The following is a 26,386-nucleotide window of genomic DNA, read 5'->3' as shown; positions in this document are numbered from 1 at the left end:
GCAGAGACCAGCCCTCTGGTGCTCAGTACCCTCAATTCCCTGTGGATTGCCACAGGGAATCCCCTCGGTGAGCCCTCACAGTGCCTGGGCCTATGCGCTTCATACCCATTCATTGTCCCCTTCATGTGCTGGGAAAGCCTTCCCTCCCCCTCCTCCTTCTCGGTTCCCTCCTCTTCCTTCCCTGCTCTCCTAAAGAAACTTAGCTAAGAAATCAGTATGCTGGATTTCTACTAAAGCCATTAGTAGCCATGATTAATATTTATGGCTCTTCAGTCTTTCCCTTTCTCAAGCTATAGATGTTAAGGAAGGCAGCATACCAAAGTGATTAAAAAGCAACACAGGGTGAACAAAGGAAGGTGCATGGCTGAGGGTGGCATATTTCCAGAGTAGCCAGAGAGTGCTGGCTAATCAGGCCCCAGTTTTCTGCCCCATCTTGGTGTTAGCCATAGAGTCCATTGTTATGAAAATCACCTCAGTGCTGTCCTGGTAACTAGACTATCTCGAAGCCGTAGATTACTGGGGGGAAGCCCTTACCTCAGAAAGCCTATGATGAGCTTTCCTTCCAGCCAGAGGGCAGGTGCCAAGCCAAGTACTGAGCCTAGAGTCCCCCTCAGCTCATTATCACTACCCTCATCTCCCAACCCCACCCCCAGCACCCATAGTGATTCTGCCATGGCCATAACTAATTGCCTGGGACCAGTTACCATCCAAGCCTATTTCTCTAATTAAATTACACACTCTTGAAGTGTTGCTTAACTTGATTAAAGAGAAGAGGTTTTTGTTGGTGTTGGCCTACTACATCTTCAGTCCAAATTACTAATTGACATTTTTATTATAGAAAGGAAGTGGAGCAATTCTGAATACTGTGAAAACGAAAGCAAACCCAGCCATGAAGACTGTCTATAAGTTTGTAAGTACTGGTCTTGGTCTCAGGACCCAAACAGATCTGCTCCTTAGCATGATGCAATTCACATATATATCTCTGAGATGATAGATAGATAGATAGATAGATAGATAGATAGATAGATAGAGAGAGAGATATCAGAGAGGAAGGGGTAGGAAGAGAGAGATAGAAATATCAATGTTGAGAGAGAATCATTGATTGACTGCCTCCTGCATGCCCCACTCTGGGAATTGAGCCCACAACCCAGGCACGTGCCCTGACCAGTAATCAAACTGTGACCTCCTGGTTCATAGGTCAATGCTCAACCACTGAGCCATGTCGGCTGGGCAGCATGATGCAGCTCTTAAACTCACCTGGTCCTATCTACAGAGGTGACTCGCTGCTGTGCTTTCCTGAAGCTCTCAGTGCTTTTAGTATAATTTAATGTTGATATTTTATGACCAGGCTACGAGTGACTTCTTTTTTTCAATCCTCACAGAGGATATTTTTTCTATTGATTTTTTTTTGAGAGAGAGAGAGAGATAGAAACATCAATTGGTTGCCTCCTGCATGCACCCTGAGCAGGGCCAGGGATTGAACTTGCAACCAAAGTATGTGCCCTTGACCAGGAATTGAACCTACCATCCTTTGGTCTATGAGCTAACGCTCTAACTGCTGAGCCAAACTGGCCATAGCCAGGCAAGTGACATTTTTAATTTAAAGTGTTATGCCTACAGTTGCCACAAGAGAGAAATGGGAGGCTCCTGGTTGTAGCTTTTAAAATGTAGTCTGGATGGCTAAAATTCTGGCTGCTCCATGCCAGCGTCCCTGAGACCTGGAGGCATGGTCTCTCGAATGTTCTAGCAAACCTTTCCTGTGTGTACCCACTATTATATCAAAATAAAGCGGCTCCTTTGCAGGTTACTGAAGAGTATTCACGATGGGTGGGAGACACCCCTAATTTTTGTCCCAAATTCTTCATCATCTCTCATCACTATCCTAAAGGAAATGCACTGTTTGTGAAACTCGTGCACACAGCAGCGTGGAAGTAGAACACGTCCGTTCCCGATGCTACAGCTGTTACAAGCCTCAAGTATTTGTTTCTCGTGATTTCCCTTTCTTCTGATTTGACTCTGAGCTACTTAACTAGGGTGGTTTTCTATTATGTCCATTTTTAATTTTGTTAGTCCTTTCTGTGCTTACATTGTAGTTATTTTAATGGAGAGGTGGCTGCCAACAGAACCACACAGGTCTAAAGTGACAGAAAATAAAAGCCAGGGTGTCTGCCGAAATGAGATGTAAGAAATGGCTCTGGCCCAGTCATGCATCCGCTCGGGCCATTCAGCCTGGCCAGAAAGCTGGTCCCGAGGCTCTGCCCTGGTGAAATGGAATCGACTCTGAATCTTTCAGCCAGAAACACTCTGCTCTTACTGGTCGCTGTCACCAGGCCGCTGAGATACATAATTATAGAGAGCAGAAAGGGGGGAAATATCAGTGCCATCAAAATGCAAAAAAAATAAAATCTCTGTAGCCTCTTTAAAGGCTTTTTTTTAACCTTTTATTTGTTTTCATAGCCATTATGTTTTCAACTTGATGATCCCATTTTTCCTTTTTTTTCTAGTAATCAGAGAAGGTGATTCACAACGGACTGAAATCAAGCATAGTCCCTGCTGGGAACAGAAAGGGAATCTTAACTTAAATTAATTTTTCATGCAGGCAAAAGATCATGCAAAAATGGGAATAAAAGAGGTGAAAAACCGCTTGAAGCAAAAGGTACTTGAAGTTCTTATTCAAAATGTATAAGCACCGTGTATGAAACGCGTGGCCACAAAAAAGTATGATGTGATCAATAGAGGCTGTTTGATACGGTGTTGTTAGCACACTTCAAAATGCATTACCAGCTGTCTGGGAGTTCTCACACTGTTATAAATATTCACAGACAAAAACTGTCTTCAAATATCATTAAGACTCTGGCTTAAACCCACAAAGGCAAGCAAGTTCCGAGTTACCATTGTCAGTCTCTCCCTTCCTCACCCCACCGGGCTCGGGGCCCACCCAGGTCTGTAGAAATTGGCTCGGTCTCCGCCTCTTGGCACCACTCCCTCCTACAACTGACCTGGGACCGGCTGTAACCCAAACCCAGAAGCATCTTCAGAGAAATGATGCCGTGGTTCTGGCATGCACGTGGCCACCGTGCAGACACAGGGCACAGAGGGTGGGTTTGAGGAGGATGCTGTGGGCTCTCCCCACAGTGGTGGTTTTACCCAGAGGAGCCCAGAAGTTTGTGTTTGAGACTTTTGGGGGAGGGGAGGGGGGAACGGGTGGGGCTCTGATGGTCTTTTTGGACTATCAGTAAAATTGTACAAAATCATACAAGCTATATCCTGATTAAGAGTCCTTCCACTTGATCCTCTAGATTGTACAGGGAGGTGAGTGTAACACAGAGGGCGTTTTCCCATTATTATGAATGTCGTCGTCATTGTCATTGCCACCATCTTCATTAAGCACTAAGGATGGGCCAGGCCCAGAGCGAATCCTTAAAACCACCTGGGGTTTTATTCCTATTTCGGGTGTAAGGGGACCACAGCTCAAAGGTGAAGTCATCTGCCCATGGGTCACACTGTTTGAGCCTGGCTGAGCCAGGGTTAGATTCCAGATCCATCACATCCAGCATCTCTGCTCTTACCACCACAGTATTTCGTACTGCCTTCCTGAAACAATTGTTTTGTTTGCCAAAAGATGTTTGGGATCACTCCCTTCATTATCCTACACACCCCAAATGTGCCACTCTAATAAGGGCCTTTGTCTATCTCAGCAGTTTTTTAAAAATAAAAGCAGTTTTAATTTACGAAGTCAGAAAGGACCTCTCATTAACTTGAAATGGTCAAAGGAATTGATTCCTTTCTTTTAATTGCAAAGTAATTTGCTCTAAGCATTTTAAATTCTTAGTTTCAGCTGAGAGTGAAATTTTAGCAGCTAAGATTCAAGTCCAGAAATAAAAATCCTGTCATGAAAATCCAGGTAGACCTTAACCGTGGTCTGGTGTACCCTGCCCGAGACTGGCAGGTCAAATTCTTTACTCGGATGTTACTTAAGTACCTGAATATATCTTTTTATCTCCTGTCCCCGCTGCATGTAACCGAATTGGGTTGCAAGGATGAACTGGAGTGGCAGGGAGTGGGGAACTCGCACCAGACTCCCCTCCGAATGACTAAAGCCCAGGCCCCGGCTGCTGTTAGAATATTACCGAAAGTGAGCAAAGGAAGGGGTCCCTCCTCAGGCAGAGGACAGATGGGCCTCGCTGGTCAGATCTGCGCCCCACAGGCCATTGCTTCCCGCCATGTACATGTGAGCATTAAGGAAACCCCCTTCTCATGATACATAGCATTTCTGCAAATAACTAGTTAAGCTCGGGTTTTGATGCTGTTGTTGAAATGTTCACTTAAACAATCTAGATCGCTCTCCTTCCCTGCCACCTCCCTGTCCTTTCTTTCCTTGATGGTATCTGAAGCAGACTTTCTCCTCCTTCTCCTCTTCCCCCTGCCAGCCTTTTCAAGAATAGCTTCAGGAGGTAGTGCTCTGCAGAGTGTCAGTACATTTCAGGTGACACAGATGGTGAAGGCATTTTATAGAAGCGTGGTTGTCACCATCGGACTGTTGACAGATCCATTAGTGCACCCTTTTCAATTTTCACTTTCCCCCTTCCGTCTTACAGCTCTCTCCAGACCTGATACTTTGCCGTGGTGCTTGGAGGAGCTCTTTTGTCATTGAAACTAGCATTGTTCAGTGCAGACAGGACCTGGTCTTCTGCGGAGCTCTCAGCTTCCTTTCTTGAGCTAATGTCGGATTTGGCTCCCTCTGACCCCCTCACTGCTGTAGGAAATATTTCTTGTTCCCTTCCCTCGTCCCCCCACCCTGAAATGGCAACATATTTATGTGGCTCTCACACACGTCTAATACAGACACATCAAGTTTGGTTTCCGCTATGAAATTGAGGCAGTTCCCAACAAAGATCCAATTTTCAAATGGACTGGATTGCCACCTGGCCTCCTCTAGCTGCATAGCAATGGTGACCTCGCAGATATAATCAAGAACCCAGTCTTGCCCTCTGTGCTCTCGCCTTGGGTTTGAATTGCAAATAGAAAATGTGGGGCCGACCTGCGGAGAGGTCACCATGGTATGTGAAGGGTCCATCTCTAATATGACTGAGCAGGGCCCCTTCTCCATCCCTTGTTCATTTGTGCTGTCGATTTTCAAAGCATCTGAAGCAGGAGCTTTCAGGGTATCCGTGTGACCACTGGCAAATAATTGTCGTAGATACTGTAGCGTGGCTTTATTCACACCTGCTCTGCTTCCGCCCAACAACAAAAAAAGAAGGATGGATAACATATTTCTCTGGATAAATGGAGCAAGGTAGTCAAGTTCTTCTACAGCTTGGCCTCCTTTGAAGTCTGACTTGCTCAAAATTAGGAAGAAGAGAAATGGCAAAGATGCTACCCAGGCATTGCTTCCTAAAGGGAGAATAGAACACTTCCCACACCCCAGCATCCTTCCCGACCTGGATAAGAAGGCCACCTGGTGGGGCTCGTGATTGTCATCAGATTGCATCCACTCACAGCACCCTGCAGGCTGGCATCAGAATGCCCTGTTTCTCCTTACCTGCAGGGGCAGTAAGGTCTCCTTTTTTTTTTCTTTTTTACCTATTGTGGAATCCCTGAATAATGATCTTTTTTCTTCAGTATCAAAATGATTTCATCAAGTGGGTCCATTCACGGCCCCTTTTAAAGTTTCTAAATCTTTGATCTTTCTAAATCTTCAAAAGATTCATCAAGCTTGTTAATTTAGTTTCTTTGATTAAAAGGAACAGACTCACCATTGGGTTAGCAAAGCCTTGAGACTGGCCAAATGTTCCCTAGTGTATTGAAGGGCGTGAGTAAGCACGCAGGGGGGCGGAGGGGGGGTGGAGGTGCAGGGAGATCAGGTAGATTCTTGTAGGACAGACATTTTCACACCTTAACACACAACTGTCAGCTCCTGGTCTCCAGACACATTATGCCGCCGCCTCCATCACAGAAATTCCAGCTTTGGCTATTGTTTTGACATCAGTATTCATATTTTAATTTGCATTTGCTGTGGTGTGAAGTAGACTGGGAAAGAAGGGCACCCCCCAAATCCGAAAATGGAGACCAGCAATCTGAGTCAGAGATGGGAAGCCCCCACCTCACACACTCGGGGTTCTTTAAACCCCCAACTTGTGGCCTGATATTTGGGCTCCTGAGGCAGACGAGCTAGATTCTGGTTGTAGACGCTGGTTGTATAAGATATTAACTGTGTGACCTTGAGTAATTTACCTCACTTCTGTGAAGCTAGTTTCTCTCATCTATAAACTAGGAGGAATAGAGATTTTTACTGGATTGTTCTAAGGATTAGAAGAGATAAGGGATTTTAACAGCAAAACTTAGTAACCACTCAGTTAACTGGAGTTTCCATCCTGTCCAGTGCTCATGTCCCACATCTGGAGCAGCCCGTCCGCCCACACTCCTGGGTGCACATGCCCTGAGGACACGGTTGGCATGGGATCACCTCCCTTTTGGTCATCCACACAGCCACCAGAGCAGTCTTTCTAGAACACAGCTATGACCGAGTCACTCCCCTGGTTAAAACCTTTCATACCGTTCACACCTTTCACACCTCCCACCTCCTTGGCCAGGTGGTTCTTGGAATGCTCCAGCTGCCATCCACCACTCCTTAACTAGCTGTGCTTCTAGCTCCTGTAGGCTTGGAGTGCTCTACTCACATCTCTGCCTCATGAAGTCATAGCCTGAGCTTTCTCCATGTCCAACCCACACCGGGCTCCTACCCAAGGCCACAGAGAGCCCCTTCCTCCTCCAGGCTCCTGCATCCTGCCTTCTCATGGGCACTCTGTCCAAGGGCTTAATCAAATGCTGACCCTGCATCTGGGAGAGGTGCCACCCTGCGGTGGCCTCTGATCTGCAGCTCTGTCTACTGTCTTCTGTGTGACCCTTTAGGAAGGAGGATTTGCCCCTCCTGTCCGCTTCTTGGTTTTCCTTCTTTAAAATGACATTTTGATGGTCAGTATTTTTTTCATTTATAAACAGAAAACATGTTGATTGAAGAAAATTCAACAAATCAGACAAACAAGAAGAAAATTATCTCACTTTCTAACCTGCATTTTCACTTAACTATATGCTAAACATTTCCCAGACACTAACTGTTTCTTCCACATGTCATTGTTTTAAATAGGTACATAAAATTTTGTCTGAGGGACATATATACATTATTTAATCGATCTCATTGTTAGATACTTAAGTTAGTTCCAATTTTGTCTAGGCAAATATCTTCATAGATAAAACCTTGCAGGAATTCTTAATTATTTCATCAGGATAAATATCTAGAAATTAAATTAATGGGTCAAGGGACATGCACCTCTTTTAGGGTTTTGATATAAATTGTATTCCCATCAGAAGGGTCTGAGACTGCCTTGTTCCCATCCCCTCTGCTGGCAGCTTCTCAGTTAGCTCTTAGACCACAATGTCTTTAACCCTGGGTAGCAAGACTTGCTGTTATTGGATCCCTACTATGTGTAAGACCTCTGCTAGCAATAGGGGATGTGAGCTGGCCCTATTTCTTTCTTGGCTAGGGCTCCTCCCACACTCTGCTCTCCAGGGAGGAAGCTGTTGTCCTTCCCCAGGTCGAAGATATAGTGCCAACGTTAATAAATTGGTGGGGCAAGCCTTGGGACTTGCAAGAAGTCTTCTGCACCTTCAGGTCCTCTAAATAAAATTAATATGCTGCACTACTTTTTGATGCACAAGCACATTTGTGTATTGGACACATTTGCCTTCCAAATGTGCAACTCAACTTTACAAAGATTTATTAGAGAACATGTACTGTATTTCCAGCTCTGGGGCAGAGAACCCAAACCCCAAGGAATTCACAGTCTATCGGGATAAGGTAAATAAGTGCCCAGTATCATAAGGCATGGCAGCACAGGGTCGTGTAAGAAAAGGGGTTTCTGAGAAGGTGATCACAGCTGATGACTTGCTGAGCACCTCCTGAACTCAGGAATAAAATAGTCATTTGCTATTGTTAAGGTTGATAGGGTTTAAGTGCCAGAAATCAGATAGCTCTGGGTTCTTCCTCTTTCTAGCTGTGTGGCCTTGAGGAAGTTGCCCTCTCTGAGCCCTGTTTCCTCACTTATAAAAGCGTGATCCTCCTATTACCTCTTTGTTGTGGAAACTTAAGTGTGATGGTGAGGGTCAAGGGATTGGAAAAGTGCCCGCCAGTAGGAGGCGCTCACCACAGGGCAGCTCTTTTTAGATGGTGTGCTTCCCGTTTTGCAGGAATAGGGATTTAACTTTCAATTTGCACAGTATTGTAACATTTTTTAAAGCTTCCTCACATCTCATCTCATTTAGCCCATTGTCCCAGTAGCTTTGAAGTTTCCCAAGCAGGAGGTGGTCTCCCCATTGTAAAAATAAAGAAATAGGTTGCAGAGAGATTGAGTGAATTGGGAAGATCAGACAGCTACTAGGCGGTGAAAAACAAAACCAGAAGACAATGTTTTTACCAATAAGCTTAAACTAAGACATTTTCCCAAAAACTACCACATACATTTTTAAAATAGCTATCTATCATCTTATAGTTTTCATCTGTATTTTCTTACCATGGTACCTAACTGCTCTATTTCTTTTTCTTTCTTTTTTTTTTTTCAGCCAATCGCTCACACACACTTTTTCCTAAACAAAAAGTGATTTTTAAAAATTTTTTTTTACTGTTTGGCTTTACTCAACCTCTGTGTCTGTCCTCTGGGTAACCCCACTGGATCCAAAATCCCCCTTTTGCCCTTTGTTACTTTCTGGCACTTGTTACTTTCTCCCCCACTTTGTTCCACTTGACCTGAGCACCTTAGGGCAGCCCCTTTCCAAAGGAGCCATTTCTAATTGGCTGTCGGCAACCTCTGTCATCACTGAGCCTCAGCCAGGCTAAGACTTGTGGGCCCCTTGATGTGAGCCCTGCCTGCCAAACCAAGAGTACTCATCCCCTGTGTTGTTACCAAGAAGTATAGAGACTGCAGCTGGATGTGTGGGGTTGACTTCACACACACACACACACACACACACACACACACACACACACACACATACACACACACACACACATTCCTATAGCTTATTGAGTACCATATACAGTCCATTATTAATGCTCTAAGCACTTTTATGTTACATTACCCTTTACTCCTCTTAGCTGCCATATCCCCATCTTACAGATGAGGAGACTGAAGTTCACAGATGTTACATATGTTTCATCCTTAATGCATTATTATTCAGTAAGGGACCACGTTCCTCTATGTGCCCCATTCTCTATCTGGCTAAGAAGTTAAGAGCAACCAATGGTTAAGTCCTTATATGCAAATTTTAATGAGTGCTAAAGGTGTGTGTTTTGTTAATCAAAATGTGTATTTGTTTTGGTAATTAAAAGAATTGGAAATTGTATTTATTCTACAAGTTATTTTTACTTGGCAAAATCTAACGATTTAAATGTATCTTGTGTGTACGTTTATTCTCTGCCTTGCTTCATTGAAGATGAGCAATGTCATGACTTGAATAAATCATGTGGTCCTCAGCGCACAAATGGGCACCACCCCCACATCCCCAAGAACCCTGTATGTCGTCAGCTTCCGGCGGCCGCCAAAGGAGCCTCACATTTGGGCTTTTCCTTTCCTTAATTTGACTTGACTCATCAGAAGCACAAATTAAATGTAAATTTAATTTAAAAACATTACTTTGGCAACCTAAATGTTCTCCAAGTCATAGAATCCTAACTCAGACTTCCATCTCTTCATTCTCTGCCAGAAACATTAGGGCTAAGAAAGAGGGAGCATGAACACATCGTTTTCACAAACAGTAACATCACCGGTAAACAAATGTGGAAGAAATGTCCACACTCTCAAATAATCAAAGTAATGCAAATTAAAACAACAATGAGGTCTCGTTTTTTTCACCTCTTAAATTAGCGATACATATTTAAAATGATAAGGCAAACGAGGACTGTGAAACTCTTAACGCTGCCATTGCTGGTAGTGGTGTAAATTGGAAAGCAAATTGTTAGAATGAATAAAACGCCTTAAAAATGTTTTTATCTTTTGACCTAGTAATGTCATTCCTAAAGATTTATGTTAAATAATCCAAAAGAAAGAAAAACTGCAATGTTTCTCACTGTGGTGTTTAGAGGGAAAGTAAGAACCTAAATGTTTGATGTAGTAGAATGGTTTATTAAATTACTGTATGGTCATCCAATGAAATATCATGCATCCATTAAAGTTATCTTTATAATGACTATGCAACACCATGGAGATGCTTATGATATAAGAGGAAAGATAGAATGTGAAGTTATGCACGAGCTGTGATTGCAAGTGATTTTTAAATGTCTGCATGAGGGCAAAGTTAATATGTAAGAATGAAAATAGCCCTGTACAGTAGTAGAATGAAAGGTTTTCTCCCCGCAGTATTGTGAATTACTATGTTGTCTTTGTAATTTAATGTCCATGGTTTGGGTTTCTCTAGCCCTTAAAAATCAAACAGCCAAGTTAGCCTTCCAGCTCCTTCCTCTCTAGCAGGAGGATGGGCTCTAAGTGACCCAGAGGGAGTTCCGTGGCCTGGCTCTGAGCCTTGAGGTTGGAGGGAGCACCTGTGCTCAGGGCAGGTGCCAAGACCCTGTCACCAATTCCTGGCTGGCTTCTCCCTGCAGGACATCACCGAGAATGGCTGTGCCCCCACTTTGGAAGAGCAGCTACCAAAGACTGTGCCGTCCCCACTGGTGGAGGCCAAGGACCCCAAGCTCCGAGAAGACCGAAGGCCAATCACAGTCCACTTCGGACAGGTATGTACCCTGGCCCTCTGACTGGTCTGGGTTTGCTTTGCTTTGCTTTTTAGCAGAAGCTGTGGCACATACAGCCGGCGCTTTTTCCTTTCAGCTCTCTTTGGTAAAACAATCCCATGGAGTTTGCACATCTTCCAGTGTTTGTTTGGGGCAAACATGTTTTGAAGGGAGATTTCCAAAAACTTTGAGGAGACAGCATGGCTCTGGTCATAAATTCGCTGAACTCTGGAATGAAGTCATTAAATGCAGCTGCCGCCTCCCACCCCTAGGCACTCCTATTAAGGTGCCTCTGTCAGCTAAGCATCTCATTAGAACACTTTAGCATCCCAGGCCCTTCTTTGCACCTTCAAATGAAAGGCAACAAGCGAAGTCTTAAAAAAAAATCAATTAGGAGTTCTTTATTAATGTACTTCCTGAAAATCAATATCGGGAGTCCTCCTTCTCACAGTAAACGCCGCACTGCTGTTCTAGGGGCCCGATTCTGTAGCCAACTATTTCAACGACCCGAGTGAGCATTTGGAAATTTGACTGTTTGATTTTTTTCTCTCTCTTAAGTAAAACATTATACTCTGTATAGGAACTGAAATTTGTTTTATCCATATCTTATCGGTGCTTATATTTTTGGTTGAAAAAGATTATGTACCCTCTACTACTCTTGATTAGCAAAAGTCATAATTTTTTGGTTTCTAAGAAATGGCTCCATTAACAAGATATGACTGTAATAAGAATCTGCAAGGTTATTTAATTTGAAATCACCTGATTCTTTAGCCATTGATTAGATGAGGCATAATTTAAATAGTCTTTATGATTTTATTTTAAATATGATTGCTGTTTTATCACATAAAGGAGCTAGAAGCACACATTTAAAATGTTTGTTTTTAACAGACATTTATCAAGTGCCTACTATGTACCTGGCATAGAGCTATTTAGAAATGAAGGGAACTAATTGTTGCTGTGGGTTATGATTGTAAGGTGTGAGTTTGTTAAAACATAAGAATCTTCCTCTGTAATCAATGTTTTTAGATAATATATTCATATATCTTAAACTTGGAGAGGTTCGCCACTCCTTTTCTGATTTTACACTTAAAAGGGATATTATAAAAATTTAAATATAGCATAAGAAAGAAGTGTCCATGGGGCAGAGCGCATTTGCTTAATAATTCTCTTCAAATTTCGTTGATGTTTGCACCCCTGAAGAGCTGCCTCATCACAGCTCAGGCCCTAGTTCCCTGGCTCGGTTTGCTGAAAGCGGCCGTTGTCGCCAGCGTGGCATTCCAGAGCCAGCTTCCTGCCTTCCTTTGTCCTCATTCCTGCACACACGAACCTTCCCATGAAAAGAGCCCCTTGCTGGAGTTTGGAGCCCATTACAGAGAAAGAGGGGGCGGGGGAGAGGGATTTCATGGTGTTAAACATTCCATTTTCGAAACACAAAAAAGGAGGCCCTGTTTGAAATGGAGAGAGACCTTCTTTCCATTTCAGGAAGAAGTAGAGATGCTTTAATGTCATTCCCAGCTAAATGCAGAATAAGAGTATGTGTGTGTGTGCGGGTGGGGGACAAACAATTAAAAAAGCCACCCCAAACTCTGTTGAAATAAGAGCTGTCTGTGCCTTCACAGGTCTGTAAACTAGAGAGGATGAAAGTGGCTTTTTTCCCCGTTTGTCACCTCCCTCACGTGGCTGCCAGCATTATGCAAGTGTACAGGAAGGCAGGGGTTTTTTTAATGCATGCATGCGGATTAAGGTCAAGCCCTGAGTATCAGCCATGCAGCGGGCTCTCCCTTACAGCTGCAGCCGCAGAGCCTACCCGCAGCCGCGAGATGCCTTAATTGAGACGTGCTGTCAAAGTGACAAACACATTTGCATACAGTCTACACTCTATTTATTTTCTCTGGAAAGGTCCACAGTCTGCTGTTGGTTGAACATTCCTAATCAGTTTGCTGTAAGTGAACTGCCTGCTAGCTCACTTGTGCCGCCACTGCTTCTTCATTAGCTGACAGATTAGCTGCTGGGGGGATGGGCCGGGAAACGCAGACCTTTTCTTTTAACTCTTTCCAGCTTTGCCCCAACAAGGCTGTCCTTCGGTCCTTCCCCTGGTTTGATGGGCCGTTGACCGGAACAGACAGCGTTTCAAGAGCACCTGCTACTGGCAGGCATGAATTTTAGGGGCTTGACATTCTTCTCAAAGAACAATCTTTTGGGTTCCACTTCAGAAATTTTGCCACACTCTCCTACCATCTGTACTACTTTTTTATTTGCTATTTTCCTTTAAACAGACTCAGACCCAACATCTACACTTTAGCTTCCTCTTAAGTGATGATGTTGGTAAAATCATAGGGTTGATATACTAGTCCAAGTTTTTTCTAAGGCATATAAAAATTTTTTCCTAAGTGTCCATCCATGCATCACCTAAACACTCAGATAGCCCCAACAGTATACATTCTCCTCTGGAAACATGTGTCCCCTCTGCTGTAGCCCTTCGAGGAGGGGATCATTACTGGCATTTTATGGTCGCAAAACTAGAGCTCAGGGACGGTCCGAAAGGAACTGCCAGGGCCACATCACCAGCTCGGAGGTACAGGACAGTCCCCTGGCAGCACCCTTGCCAGGCAGAGGCTTCAGGGAGAAGCTGGGTGCCCCTGTCTCTGCAGAGCCCCGGAACTTGGCACATACTCTGCGTCTTACACAGCCTTGTAATTATTGCTTTAGTGCTTGTCATCTCCCGTAAGAATATGAGCCTCTGGAAAGTTCACTGCAGGGCTTGGCAATCAGTAAACATCTTGGGATTTTATTATTGATGTGGATTTTTAGATTGATTAATAAGTGACTGATTATGAGGTACTTGCTGTGTCCAGCAAGGGTTTTTTTTGTTTTATTTCAGTTGCTATGCTTATAATTCTGTTCATTGGAAGAAGAATGAATATTCCATTAGTAGCCAAAAACTACTTCAAAATCTCTTTCCACAAATAAAGATGTTGCAAGTGGGAACATCTTTGTATTATAGGAATTTAGAGCCTCTCTCATTTTACATTGTGTTTTTATGAGCTCCTACGGTCTAAACATATAGACCCCAGGAAAGGAGGGGTGGGGGAAGGGGGAGAGAGTATTGGGGCACCCCTATGCTCCCAGGATGGGGCACCCAGGGAGGATGAGAGCCAGGAAGAGAGCAGTTGCGGGGAGGAAAGGCCTGACGTCCCTCGCTTATATCAAACTAGAGGCCCAGTGCATGATTGAATCATGCACATGTAGGGTCCCCTACACGCTTTCGCTTTTCGCGGTGGAGCCTGGTGCCGGAGCAGACAGGCACCCAGCTCCCACGCTTTTGATGGTCTGCAGCGGCTGAGGGGGGCTACCCTGCTGTTGAGAGGTGCAGGGGGCGGGACTCCCGCCCCCTGCACCTCTCAGCAGCCACTGAGGGGGGCTGCCGTGGACACCTGGCTACCCTGCCGTTGAGAGGCGCAGCCGGGTGTCCGCAGCAGGCCCCCTCAGTGGCCGCGGATCTGGCCATTGAGAGGCACAGGGGGCGGGAGTCCTGCCCCCTGCGCCTCTCAATAGCAGGGTAGCCCCCTTCAGTGGCAGCGGATCCGTGCCTCTCAATGGCCGGATAGGCCACCCCAAGTCCCGCCCCCCAGCCTCCCGCTGCCCAATCATGGGCGTAGCGGAGTGATGGTAATTTACATGTTACTCTATTATTAGATAGGATAAAGCAAGGCTTTTAGCTGTAAACGAGACTAAGCTACATAACCAATGCAAAGAATGAACTTAATTTGGATTTTTTAAGATATTCTTGGGGAACTTGGAAGATGTGAAGATGGACTAGGATGTTAGATGATATGATAGAAGTATTGTTAACATTATGGTTGTTAGGGATTTATCTTCATTCCTAGGAGGTACTCACTGAAGTGTTTTAGGGGTGAAGTACCATGGAGTCTGAAACTTGCTTTCAAATGGTGTGGCCAAAAAATTACACATGTGCCAGCATACACAGACACACACAGACCATTCACAGAGAGAAAGCAAACATAGTCCTCATGCCCCCAAATATGTAACTGCTGAGAGGCAAGTTGGTGGAGGCAGTGGGTAGAGAGGATGAAGCACAGATTCTAAAATCTAGTATTGGGGTGTCAGGAGCCAGTCCAGCTCAAAGACCACAAGCAGGACCTATACCTGGAATCTGTCAGTTAGGGTACTTTGGGTTGCAGAGACATAAAACCCAGAAGAAAAATTGTTGGCTTCATGTGCGGCTTGATCCAGGTATCAAGTCATGTCAATCAGGCCCAATTTTTTTGCTACATTTCTTGGCTTTGCCTCCTCTACCGGTGCCATTCTCAGGCAGGCTCTCCCTTCTGGTGGCAAGGTGACTGCAGTGGCCTCAGACTACATGCCCTCAAGTGTGAGACCAGCAGGAAAGTGAGTGTCATTTGCTGGTGACTTCCACACAAGGCATGGGAATCACTCATTAAGCCAACTTTGATCATACACCCACCGCAGAACCAAACATTGTGCCAAGTCTCTGTGTACCACGGGCAGGTCCTGCCTGAGACACATACCTAAGAGGTGAAGGAGGGGTGGCTCCTGGAAAGGAAATCAGGAGACTTATCAAAAGAAGGGTGAACAGATCAGATTGAAAACTGTGCACAGAGGCCAGAGAGGAGATGCTGGCCCAGCTTTTGTTCTCTTGTCTGATAGCAGACAGTTTACACCCAGAGCTGTGGGAATCGTGAAGCCAAGAGAGTAGGCATGACTGAGAATCGAGGTCAGAGATCACCCAGGGCACAAGCTAGAAAGGGGACTGAAGAACAGTGGCAGGTCAGGGCATGGCAGGGAGGTCAGGGCCAGAGGTCTCAGGTTATGGCAATGGGTACAGTTGCCTATGATCACTTCTGGGCATGGAGTGTGACAGGTCAGCCGATATCCAGGGCCCAGGGGTGGAGAAAGAGCCAAGATCCTCACTCACTCATTCAGCAATCACTGGTACCTACTCAGTGCCATGCCTGTGAAAACAGGGGTGACAGTAACATGGTCCCTGACTTCAGGGAGCCCACAGTCCCGCAGTGGGTGGTTTAACTTAATCCTTCGAATGGAATCCATCTGGTGGTTCTGAAAGGTGTGGATCTGTGCTGTGTGATCCTGCCACAGGGCATCTCAGAGTCCCTTTTCCTTTGTTATACTAGGTGTACCTGTTAATAATGCGGATTTTGTAATCAAAACAAGATAATTTCAAGAGAAACATCAAAAATGCTTTATTCAAAGTAATATCCATTGCTAGCTACACATTTCCCCATCTTTCAGGTTATTTGTGGATACCGTCCCAATAGAACTTGTCTTGTTTTGAGGCAAACCATTCAGAGACCCAATTTTCCACTTCTTCGTACGTTTTGAAGTGCTGCTCAGAAAGTACATGTGCCATCGATCGGAACAAGTGGTAATCTGAAGGAGCAAGGTCTGGTGAATACGGAGGATGGGTTAATACTTCCCAGGCAAGATCTTTTAACGTGTCTTTAACTGGTTTTGAAGTGTGTGATGGTGCATCATCATGAAGCAAAATTACTTTGCCATGTCTTCTGGAACATTCTGGTCGTTTCACGGTCATAGCATGGTTCACATTGATTATTTGTTGTCAGTAGCGATCAGTATTCACGGTTTCGCCTAGTTTTAGAAGCTCATAATACACCACACCTTCCTGATCCCACCAAATGCAGAGCATTGTCTTCTTTCCGAAGCGATTTGGCCTTGCAGTCGATGTTGATGGTTGACCTGGATCAACCCATGATGTTGTGCATTTGGGATTCTCAAAATAAATCCACTTTTCATCGCCAGTCACAATTCGATTCAAAAAAGACTTTCTTTCGTGCTGTTGAAGCAACATTTTACTGATGACTTTTTGGTTTTCCATTTGTCTTTCGTTCAGTTGATGTAGCACCCATTTTCCTTCCTTTAAAATCTTTCCCATTGCTTGTAAACAATCGGAAATTGTTTGCTGAGCAACGTTTAATCTTTCTGCAAGTTGTTTTTGAGTTTGACACGCATCTTCATCCAATAATGCTTGTAATTGTTGGTCTTCAAACTTTTTCAGTTGACCTAGACGCCTTTGTCTTTCACATCAGAATCATCACTTTTAAAGCATTTAAAACAGTGTTCACAAGTATCTTGAGATGGAGCATGTTCACCATAAGCTTCCCGAAGTATTCAGCAGCACTCTTCTTCAAAATAAAGTAATGATTAAAACTTCCCGCAAATGCTCTTTTTTGGGCATGAAATTTGACATTTTTAAGCGTAAAAAATATCTATGATGTTAACACCTTCAGAAAATTTGACATATGAAGTTTTGAAGCCTGTTGTCAATACAGCAAAATAGCATAATATCAAATCACATATATATCAACATATGTGTAACTCCATCTATTGAAAAACCATCCGCATTATTAACTGGTATACCTAGTAAACTCCAACCAGTTTGGTCCTCGGAGTGATTCCCTGTCAGCATGCTCAGGGGTGCCCACCACCTCGTCACTGCCTTGCTGGAGCACAGTGCAGATAAACGCAATGTTTCATTAACACCTTGCTCTTCAGCGGCTTCAAGGACTAGGCTGAGAGTTCATTCTCCTAGGATGGCCTCAGGTACCTGTGGAAGGTTCTGAACCTGAAAGACCTAACACGGCCACAGCTCTAGCCCATTCTAGGATGGGGGGCAGCTGGCTTGCTGCTAACGCCCAGAATTCCTGTACCTGGCCCACGCAGTCCCCACTGCTTTCTCCGCTGGTTGCAGTAGAGAATTCTTGCCTTTTAGATCAGTCCTTTGGCCCAAGGTATAGTCTCCAGAAAGACCCTAGTAAAATACACAGAGGAGTGGAAATTGTGCTGGCCAGCTGGAGCCCGGCGGAGGATGAAGTGTGGAGTCCAGCAGGGTGGGCGGTCTGAGCCGGGCTTTGTGCTGGGAGCTGTGTTGAGTCCTCCTTCCTTTAGGCACAGTGCCCACCCCCACCCCCAGACTCTGTTCAGCCACACCTGTGCTTTCTAAGCACCACCCCTGTTCTAGCAGCTCCCAGAATCTGGCCTTCACCCTTCCTGCTTCATGAGCTTCCCTCTCTGCGATGTCCTCCTTAGTCCTTGGCCTTCCCCAGACCTGCCCCATGCCAGTTCCACCACTGCATCAACGACCCTCATATTCCTGGGTCAGGGGCACTCTCCTCCACTGGTCTGTGAGGCACAGAGGCCGTAGAAACATCAGCAAGGACTAAGATAGGTGGGAATGTGGGTCCCTCTTCAGGATTCCCTCCCTGGTCACAGACCATCCTTAGAAGAACTTACCCAGCCTTCAGGGTCCTGCCAGAAGGCCCCCTGCCCACTTCTGGGCAGTTCCTTCCCACCCTGCAAGACTGCTAAGTCCCCACCCTGGGCAAAGTCCCTTCCTCTCTCTAGTCCCCAGCACAACATCACCTGGCGATGGAGGAACCCAGAGATGAATCGGCTCCTACCGTCTCCACAGCCAGGGTGTCCTTACTCTTCTGTTCCACTTGACAAAATCCCAGCAACCTCTCAGGTCCGCCTCAAGCATCCCTTCCAAAAAAAGCCCTTCCTGGCTCCTCCAGGCAGAGCCATGCCCTCCCTGCTCTGGGCAGCACTGTCCCTATGCCTGACCTGCTGTCCCTCATTTTTCTGTCCTCGCACCCTCACGGGGCCTGGCACAGGTGAGTTGCTCAGTGAGAATTGGGTGACGACCGAAAGGGTGAATCATGGGCAGGGTGTGGGCAGCTCTGTGCACTCCTCGTGCTGTGAGCAGCCCATCCGTTCACAGAGCGGGAGAAACCACAAAGGGGCAGCTGTGCCCTGCGGTGCCCGTGCGTGCGTGTGTGAGTGACAGGCCTCCCGCGCCCCCAAGTCTGTCTGCATTCACAGTGTGACAGCAGGGGCTCTTTGCCAGAGGACTGACCAGAGCCTAAAACAGCCTTCCTTCTAAGGCCTGTGCTGCAGCAGCTCGGAATCCAGCTCCCTGCCGGGGAGACAGTGAGCCCAGCAGGACAAGAGCAGGAAATCTGATTCAGTGAGACCGGAGGAGGCCTTTTCCCAGATTAGAATTCTCTGTGCCAAAGGTGGGGAGTTTATCACAGTAGGGAAGGGGAAATAAAACATAAAATGTTGAAAATAAATTATGCCCCGCAAGCAAGATCCTCTGGGAGAGTCAGCTCGGAGTCAGTGGCTTTGCAGGGAGTCCTTGCCCCGTGGCCACAGGACTGCTGTGCCAGGAGCTGCCTGTCACGGTGCCCCATCAATCCCTAAGCCCTTCTGAGCACTCGGTAAGTTATTAACCGCCTGTGCCCAGGGGAAGGGATGACAAGAACTGAGAGATGGCAGGATGAGGAGAGACAGATGGATTGGGTTGGTTTTCATTATAATGTGGACCTACTGTGTGTGAGCCAGGCCCCTTCCACAAGCATCATCTCACTTAATCTTCTCAACAACCCTGTACAATCAATGCAGTTATTATTACCCCCGGAAAGCTGATGCTCAGAGAGGTTAAGCAACTTGCTCAAGGTCACACAGTTAGTGGCAGAGAAAGAATTCCAAACCAGGTCTATCTGATGCCGGAGCCTGGACTCTCCCCTTGCTCAACCCCTCTCATCGAGCCCTCCTCATCAGCCACAACTTGGTTCCCGAGGCGTCTGGTTGTGGCTGCCAGTGTTTGGGGGCCTGCTTCGAATCCAGCAGTGTGGCTTAAGGTGACTGTGGAGATCAAGGTCACTTTGTTCTGCTTCTCCCTCATTCCTGGCTGTAGCTCATGGCTCCTGTCTGGACTTGGGACTTTGCTTTCTCCCCAGAATAAACCTAACAGAGCCCGGATTCCTTAATAATTCCTTAATATGGGGGAGGGGGGGCGGGAATTGAGAGCGGCATCCATGCTGCCCTTCTGAGTGCCTGCTGGGGGCTGAGCAGTATTCTCAGCAGGGTCTCCTTTCTCACTGCATTCTCTTCCCCAGGCTGGTGCAGTTGGGACTCCGACTGCCCCACTTTTCCGTAGAGTCAAGGGCCTTCCTCTAACCCCACTGCTGACCCCAGCCTCACCCCTCCATCCCCGATGGTAAGATGGATTCTGCTTCTGACCTGGGCAGTGATAGCGGCTCCCTGGCAGCAAAGGCTGCCAGCCAGTGTCCTGCACACTTGATCCGAGATTGCACTGACCGTGACCCTAACTTAGGTCATTGTTTCTACCGGGTTAGTTTTATTGTCAATCCGCTTAGTTCGTGTCTTCCAGAATATTGTCTCCCGTTTGTTTATACTGCAAAGGATTTTTAAACGTAGTAAAGTATGCAAAGATAATATATAAAAGAGACTTGCCCCAAGGGATCGTTGCTTATATCCCACTTACTAGTAGAATGCAGAGTGTGATGGGAATTAGCATTGTCTGTCAGCACTTTAAACTGAGTTTCTGTGATGCAGCTGCCCTTCAGCCACATGGTTACATGGTTCCAGCCACCTCCTGGCCCTCCCAGGGATGCCCTGTCCCAAACCCCTTCTGGGCAGGTGCCTGTTTGCACCTCCTGGAGAGGGTGACGGTGAATATTTCCAAAGGGACAGGAGGTCCAGCCTCGGTGAGATGGTGCCTTGAGAAGCCAGGAGACGTGACTTTCAGGTGTGCTGACCAGGGGACTGTTTTCTGCAGAGACCTGGAGGGAGAGGGAAGCTTTGGCCCCAGGGCTGTCTACCAAACACCTTCCATTGCCCAAACCATGAGACCACTGAGAATTCTCCCCCTGCTGCCCTCTATCTTTGTGGTTAAAACTCCTGAAGTCTTGGCGTTTTCAGCCAGGCAGAACTCTGGGCTATTCTTTTAGGCTCTCATTAATTCCTTCCTTCACTTATTCAACATGTGATGAGGCCCCAGGATCACAGAGGAATGTGATGTGGTCCTGCTTTCGTGGCACTCGTTGTCTGGGAGACAGTTGACAAATCATATAGAAAGAGGAAGACTAATGGACATAAATGTACTGGCTGGAGAGGAGCCCTGGGCTGGCTGGGGGAACCAGGGCAGACTTCTCAGAGGAGGTGACATTTCTGCTGGATCTTGAAAGATGAGTTGTCTATCAGGTGGAGCCAGAGGAGGCATTCCAGGTAAAGAGAATGGCAAGTGTGAAGTATAGGACAGTCTGACTCTTCAGACTAGTGTGGAAAAGCAAGAGGCTGGGAGGCAGCTGGTGAGGTCCAGGGGCTGAACTGCAGAGGTAGGCAATGGCTAGGCCCTGGGGGAGCTTGAGACATGTGGGTGTCAAGGAGCCAGTGCGGGATGATTTCCGAGGGCCTGGCATTTGGGAACGCTTCCTCTGGAGCCACCACCCTTGGGAAGGGGTGGAAGTAGGTGAGGCAGGAAGACCACTAATGATGCTGCTAACGTTCAGGCGAGAGCTAGTGGGAGCCTGACCTAGGACGCTGCCTATGGGGGTGAAAGTGAGGGAAAGACTGGAGACAGACCCAGGAGACCAAACGCACAGACCTTGGTGGCCTGCGATGCCCTCCGTGGCAGCTGTGGAAGTGTGCTCTGCATGGGCGAGGCGGGACACTGGCTGCATTTCTCCTCCCCAGCCAACTTGCTCTAATGAGGTCCAAGGTGCAGCCCATGACGAGGGAATGTCCACCGGGTGCACAGGGCCAGTGGACACCTCTCTCTGCAGCCAGAGTGAAAGGCTCTGCTGAGGGGCAGAGTGGCCAGCTTGGAGGAAACTGGGTACAGTGACCCTCATGGACCTGCTTTTGCCCCAGGGCTATCTGCCAGCCAGCTTCCTTTTTTAAAAAAGTATATTTTTATTGAATTCAGAGAGGAAGAGAGATGTAGAGAGAGATAGAAACATCAATGATGAGAGAGACTCATTGATTGGCTGCCTCTGCACACCCCCTATTGGGGATCGAGCCCACAACCCAAAAATGTGCCCTGACAGAGAATCGAACTGTGACCTCCTGGTTCATAGGTTGACACTCATCCACTGAGCCACACTAGCTGGGCACCACCTTTCTTTCTATATTCTCTTCTGGGTCCTGTAACCAGGGTACCCAGAGCCTACTCCACCCTTTGCCCCCATCCCAGGGTGTGCAATGTTATGGCTCCTAGTGTCCGGGTTGGCAGCTCTACAGCATCCCAGGTCAATTCCGCCAAGGATGATGTACAGTATTATGCTAAACCAGCTTTACGGGCGGCCCCTTAAAATGCAAGCCTCTGCCCGTGATGGATGGAGAACATCCAGTTGTTTAGCCAACCACTTACGGTGTTGCAAACCTGCAAGAACCACGCACAGGCATCGTTAGGCCTGTTAAGCCAATGACCCCATAAATAAACAGCAGAGTGTGTCTTGGTGCACCAGGGCTAGACTATGGAGATAGAGGCACGGTATAAATAATACACATTTACAAAATAAATATATCAGTACGTTAGTGTATGCAGCCGTAACCAAATCACCTAGTGTAACAACCACGAGACGCTCCGAGCGCCTGCCAAGTGATTGGCTTCCATCCATCCGTGCGCATCAGCATTGGAAATGACCGCCGACGGGAAGGGGGTCCTCCTGCCCACTGACCTTGAGGCCTTTCAGTTGAGGCAAGTGGTGAGATTGCAGGTGGGCACCCTCACACACAGCTTTCCTGCCAAGGTGTGAAGCTCACCGTGGCCGTGTGTTCCTACAGATGTCTTAAGGTCTGCCGCCAAGCAGAAGGCTGATTCGCACCAAGTTGCAGATGTAATGGGCTGCACCTACAGGATGATGGCTGGCTGGGGGCTGGGGCTGGGGCTGGGGCAGATTTTCTAAGGATGCAGATTTGCTTTGGCTTACGCAGGGAATCCGTGGGTTGACTTTCCCAGTGACTCTCACCAGAGCCCCGTAACTTTCAGCCTTTCACCCTAAAGGCAGGGCTGCATTTTCAGAAAGTCGGTTCCCTATCTCCGCCGCCCCTTTCTGCGCTCTGAACCCCACTGGGCATCTGGCTGTAACATCTGGAGCTCCGAAGAGGCAGCTGACAGAATGGCCACTGGAGTGGGCGCCCCTCCCCTTGGTGGTAATGGCACAATGCTAGATTTCAGTATTTTAAATGAAAAATATATGCAGTTAGCTGTGCGCTGACAGTGTCCTTGAGGATTTGACAGTGAGATTTTCCAGCAGTTGGTCTTCGTTAGGATCCTGGCGGTGTTTAATAAGGCAGTCGAACTGCTGGCACCTTGGGTTCCTGTTTGTTCTCCGAGGGCTCTGGGGCTGCTGCGGTAAGCACATCGACCAGAGCTGATCATTACAAGGGCGTACGCCACCATGAATAAAAATGTCACACGTTTTCCCATCTCACAGCGGTACAAAATGTCAGGCCTGTCAAACACACATTGCGGGGAGCTGTGTGCAGTCCGTACAAATTGGAGAGCTGCATATTCCCCCAACCTTCTGATATTCTTCATTTGAAGCTGAAGAAAAACAGTTGTTAACCTATTAGCTAGGATTTTAAACTCTGCTGAGGCGGCGGAGGGTAGACTTTGACACAGATAGAAATGTATTCCAGGGTCCAGGAATTTTAAAACCAGGTTCTCCATCCATTTGTTTCGAGGGGAGGAAAAACCCCTCTGTCTAGTGAACCTGGCTAGCTGACTGTCTGTAACAGACACACTGGGGAAAAGTTGGGATATTTCACATCTGAGCTTCCTATTGCTTCCCACTCCTGCATTCCATTCAAGAAGTCTCTTGCTTCTTGGGATGGCCCTGGGGCTCAACCTGTTAGACCAGAACACCTCCAGGTTGGGGTTTTTCCTAATCAAAGCGGGTCAGAAATGTTGCCAGCCCTGTGGACAGAGTGTCTTGAGTGACAGGGACAAGGACTAGTGGGTCTGGACCAAATGCTGGGCGACGGCCTTACTGATAATTTGATGCGAGTTTCACAGTTTCAGGCAAGCATTTACTTTGCACCGACTACGTGTTGGCCTTGTGCTCAGATATGAACTAGGCACAATGCCACCCTCAAGGAGCCCATCCTATTAGGGGAGGAACAAGAAAGAAGCCTGGCTCTGTCGAGCCAGGAAGAGAGATGAGCAGGGTCCATCATGTAGGCAGGTGCAGGAACGGCACCCAGGACAAGCATGTGCATTGTGAAGGGCGGTGGTACTTGAGGGGCAGGGCAGGGCCTTTGTAGGGCTGAACGAAGTGGCTGCTTGTGGTGGGGTGGGACGTGGGTCTGGTGGAGCAGAGACTGGGTCTCACGTGGCCTGCCTGCCAAGGACTAGCTACAGGGGCATGACCAGCGCCCCAGGCTGCAGGTGGACCCAGGGACCCTGGTGGCAGGGAGAGCAGTGTGAAGGTTCTCATGATCCCGGACTCCCTTTCCAGAGGATGCTGAGCGATCCTATCTGTACAACTGCAAAATCAGGGGAAGAGTCTTACTTTAATTTCCTAGTGGTGTAATGCTCGGGGTGGACATCATAACGGCGATGATAAATTAGCTTGGTTTTGCTGAGCTGGCCCTGGCCCTTAAATGCAGCGAGCAAACCCTCACCGAGTCAGGACACAGGCCCGGCCAAGTGCAGGCAGCGGCAAAGACAGACCTTTCTGTGTGGTCAGAATAGACTTGGCAGGACAGAAAACTCAGAGGGTATTGGGGAGTATTCCCTGGGACAGGAAGTGACCTTCAGTCTTAGGGGGTTAAATTTCAGCATCTTCCTTCTGCTGTTTGTGATCGGGTCTGATGGAACAAGCAGGGCTTCTTCTGGGTCAGACATAGCTGGGCTTGGATCCCGCCTGGACCACTTGTGACCTATGAGGCCGGGACAGGTCAACCTCAGCTTTTTCATCTGCCAAATGGGTGTTGTACTTTCTCCTTCTGAGACTGTTAGAGTCCTGGTGTGCAGTGCTCCTAGCACAGGCCCTGCTACATAGAAAGTGCCAGGAAACAGTAGCCCTGCTGGTATCAGAGGGGGATCATGCCTCCCAGCATCGGGAAGCCCTTCCTCACATCCCCCACCTCCTGGCAATGTCACCCAGCCACCCTTGACGGCATCCCAGATGGCTGCCCTGGTGTAGGTAGCAGCAGTGCATACCCTCCTCCCGCTCCTGTCTGGGCAGGGAATGGCAAGCGTCAGCAAAGCTCCCTGCCCCTGCCCTGCCACCCGCCGCATCTGGTGCCCGACCTCGGGCCACCAGTGGGATGCCACCTATTCAGACCCAGCAGCTGCACCTGACTAAAAACAAAAGGCTCCCCTCCCCCACCCCCTGCTGGCCCTCCTCCATCCCCCGCCTCTGTCCCCCAAGTGGCTGGGGTCACCCAGCCCCCTCGCAGCCTTCCCTCACAGCTGCCTGGCTGCTTTTGTTCAGCATGTGAACTTCCCCGTCAGCCGAGCTCCTTGCACGGGAAGTAATCAGGGATCTTGACAAGGCTTCAAACCACAAATGCCACTACAAATTAACCAGCACCACTACAAAATACTACTCCTGTCAACATCGGGAGGCGGCACTGCTCTCCAGGACCAGCCGGGCGTCCTTTAGCTCGCGCTCACTGCAAAGAAAGCGCCCCGCCCGCCTGGGAGAACGGCCTGCAAGGTGACTGGTGAGCCCACCGAACCCTAAGCACGCCCTCTCCAAAGATGCTGGCTTTCAGGCCCAACGGCAGGTGCACAGCTTTTCGTCGAGGGCCACCTCCGCCCTGAACACCCCCTTACAGACGTTACCTCAGGACAGCAAGCGGCAAGGCATGTGGAACCCTCCCTCTGGAGTCCAACACCTGGACACCGCAGGCCACCCCGCCGGCTTCCTGACCGTGGAGTGCGAGTCTGGGCGGGAGTTTCCCCATCTGCAGAACATGGGTCATGATGGAGCCTCCCTCCAGAGTTTGAGGACTGGCTGGGATATTCTGAGGGTGCTCCAAGAGGAGGGCCCTTCCCCACACGGAAGCACCTCCTTATCACCGTGTGTGAGTGGGATGGAAGCTTCTTCCTCAGCCATGATGCACAAGCCCATCCTGTGCGGCACCGTGCACAGAGCATCCCTCCTGATGACAGCCTCTGCCCATGCTTCAGGGCCCGGGCACCCAGGGTCCCTCTGGGGGCCCAGGGCCCTGCCCAGTGCTGTTGGCACAGAGCAAGTGCTATAGGACCAGTGCCCCCTCTTCCCCCGCCGTCCTTGCGGAAGCTCTGAAGCCGAGGCGAGCATTTGATCCTCCCCAACAAGCAGGACGAAGAGGATTGGAGATAATGACAGGAGTTGGGACAGGCGAGAGCTGTGCCCGAGAGCTAGTTGGGCATTTCAAAGGAGACACTCCACACAAATATGGCTTCAATGCACTCCTTTTTGGAGGCATATCAAAAGAAGCCCTCTTTTATTTCCATACCTTGCATAATAGCAGCTCTCCAGTCCCGAGGAGTTAGAGGAGCCTTGCTCTCAGCCCAGAGGCCCTTTGTAAAGCCACAGAAAGCTGTCTTCCCCTCCCAGCCGGGCTGTTTCATGCACAGGTCAGAGCATTGATGTGGCTACTAGCCAGGAAAATTAACCAGGTGAACTCTTTCCTCGTTAAACAGTGACAGAGCTTAATTGTGAATTCTCTCTTTTCCCCTCTTCATTCCTGGCAGCGTATCTGGTTGGGGCACATCCCTGG

At 47.8% G+C, this 26,386-nt stretch overlaps 1 protein-coding gene across 4 annotated transcripts in view; it reads left to right on the top strand.

The window, feature by feature from the left end:
- The window catches only part of DENND1A (DENN domain containing 1A), a 463,104-nt gene that overhangs the window by 404,385 nt on the left and 32,333 nt on the right, over positions 1-26,386 (top strand). For all 4 annotated transcript variants that reach the window (XM_054726915.1, XM_054726917.1, XM_054726916.1 and 1 more), the window contains 3 exons: positions 839-910; positions 2,600-2,656; positions 10,655-10,786. In XM_054726915.1, coding sequence (XP_054582890.1) covers positions 839-910; positions 2,600-2,656; positions 10,655-10,786 — 261 coding nt within the window. The remainder of the gene's footprint in view (positions 1-838; positions 911-2,599; positions 2,657-10,654; positions 10,787-26,386) is intronic.

This window comes from Eptesicus fuscus, chromosome 15 (assembly GCF_027574615.1).
Source record: "Eptesicus fuscus isolate TK198812 chromosome 15, DD_ASM_mEF_20220401, whole genome shotgun sequence".
Classification (NCBI taxonomy): domain Eukaryota; kingdom Metazoa; phylum Chordata; class Mammalia; order Chiroptera; family Vespertilionidae; genus Eptesicus; species Eptesicus fuscus.
This window is presented reverse-complemented; position numbering and strand designations above follow the sequence as displayed.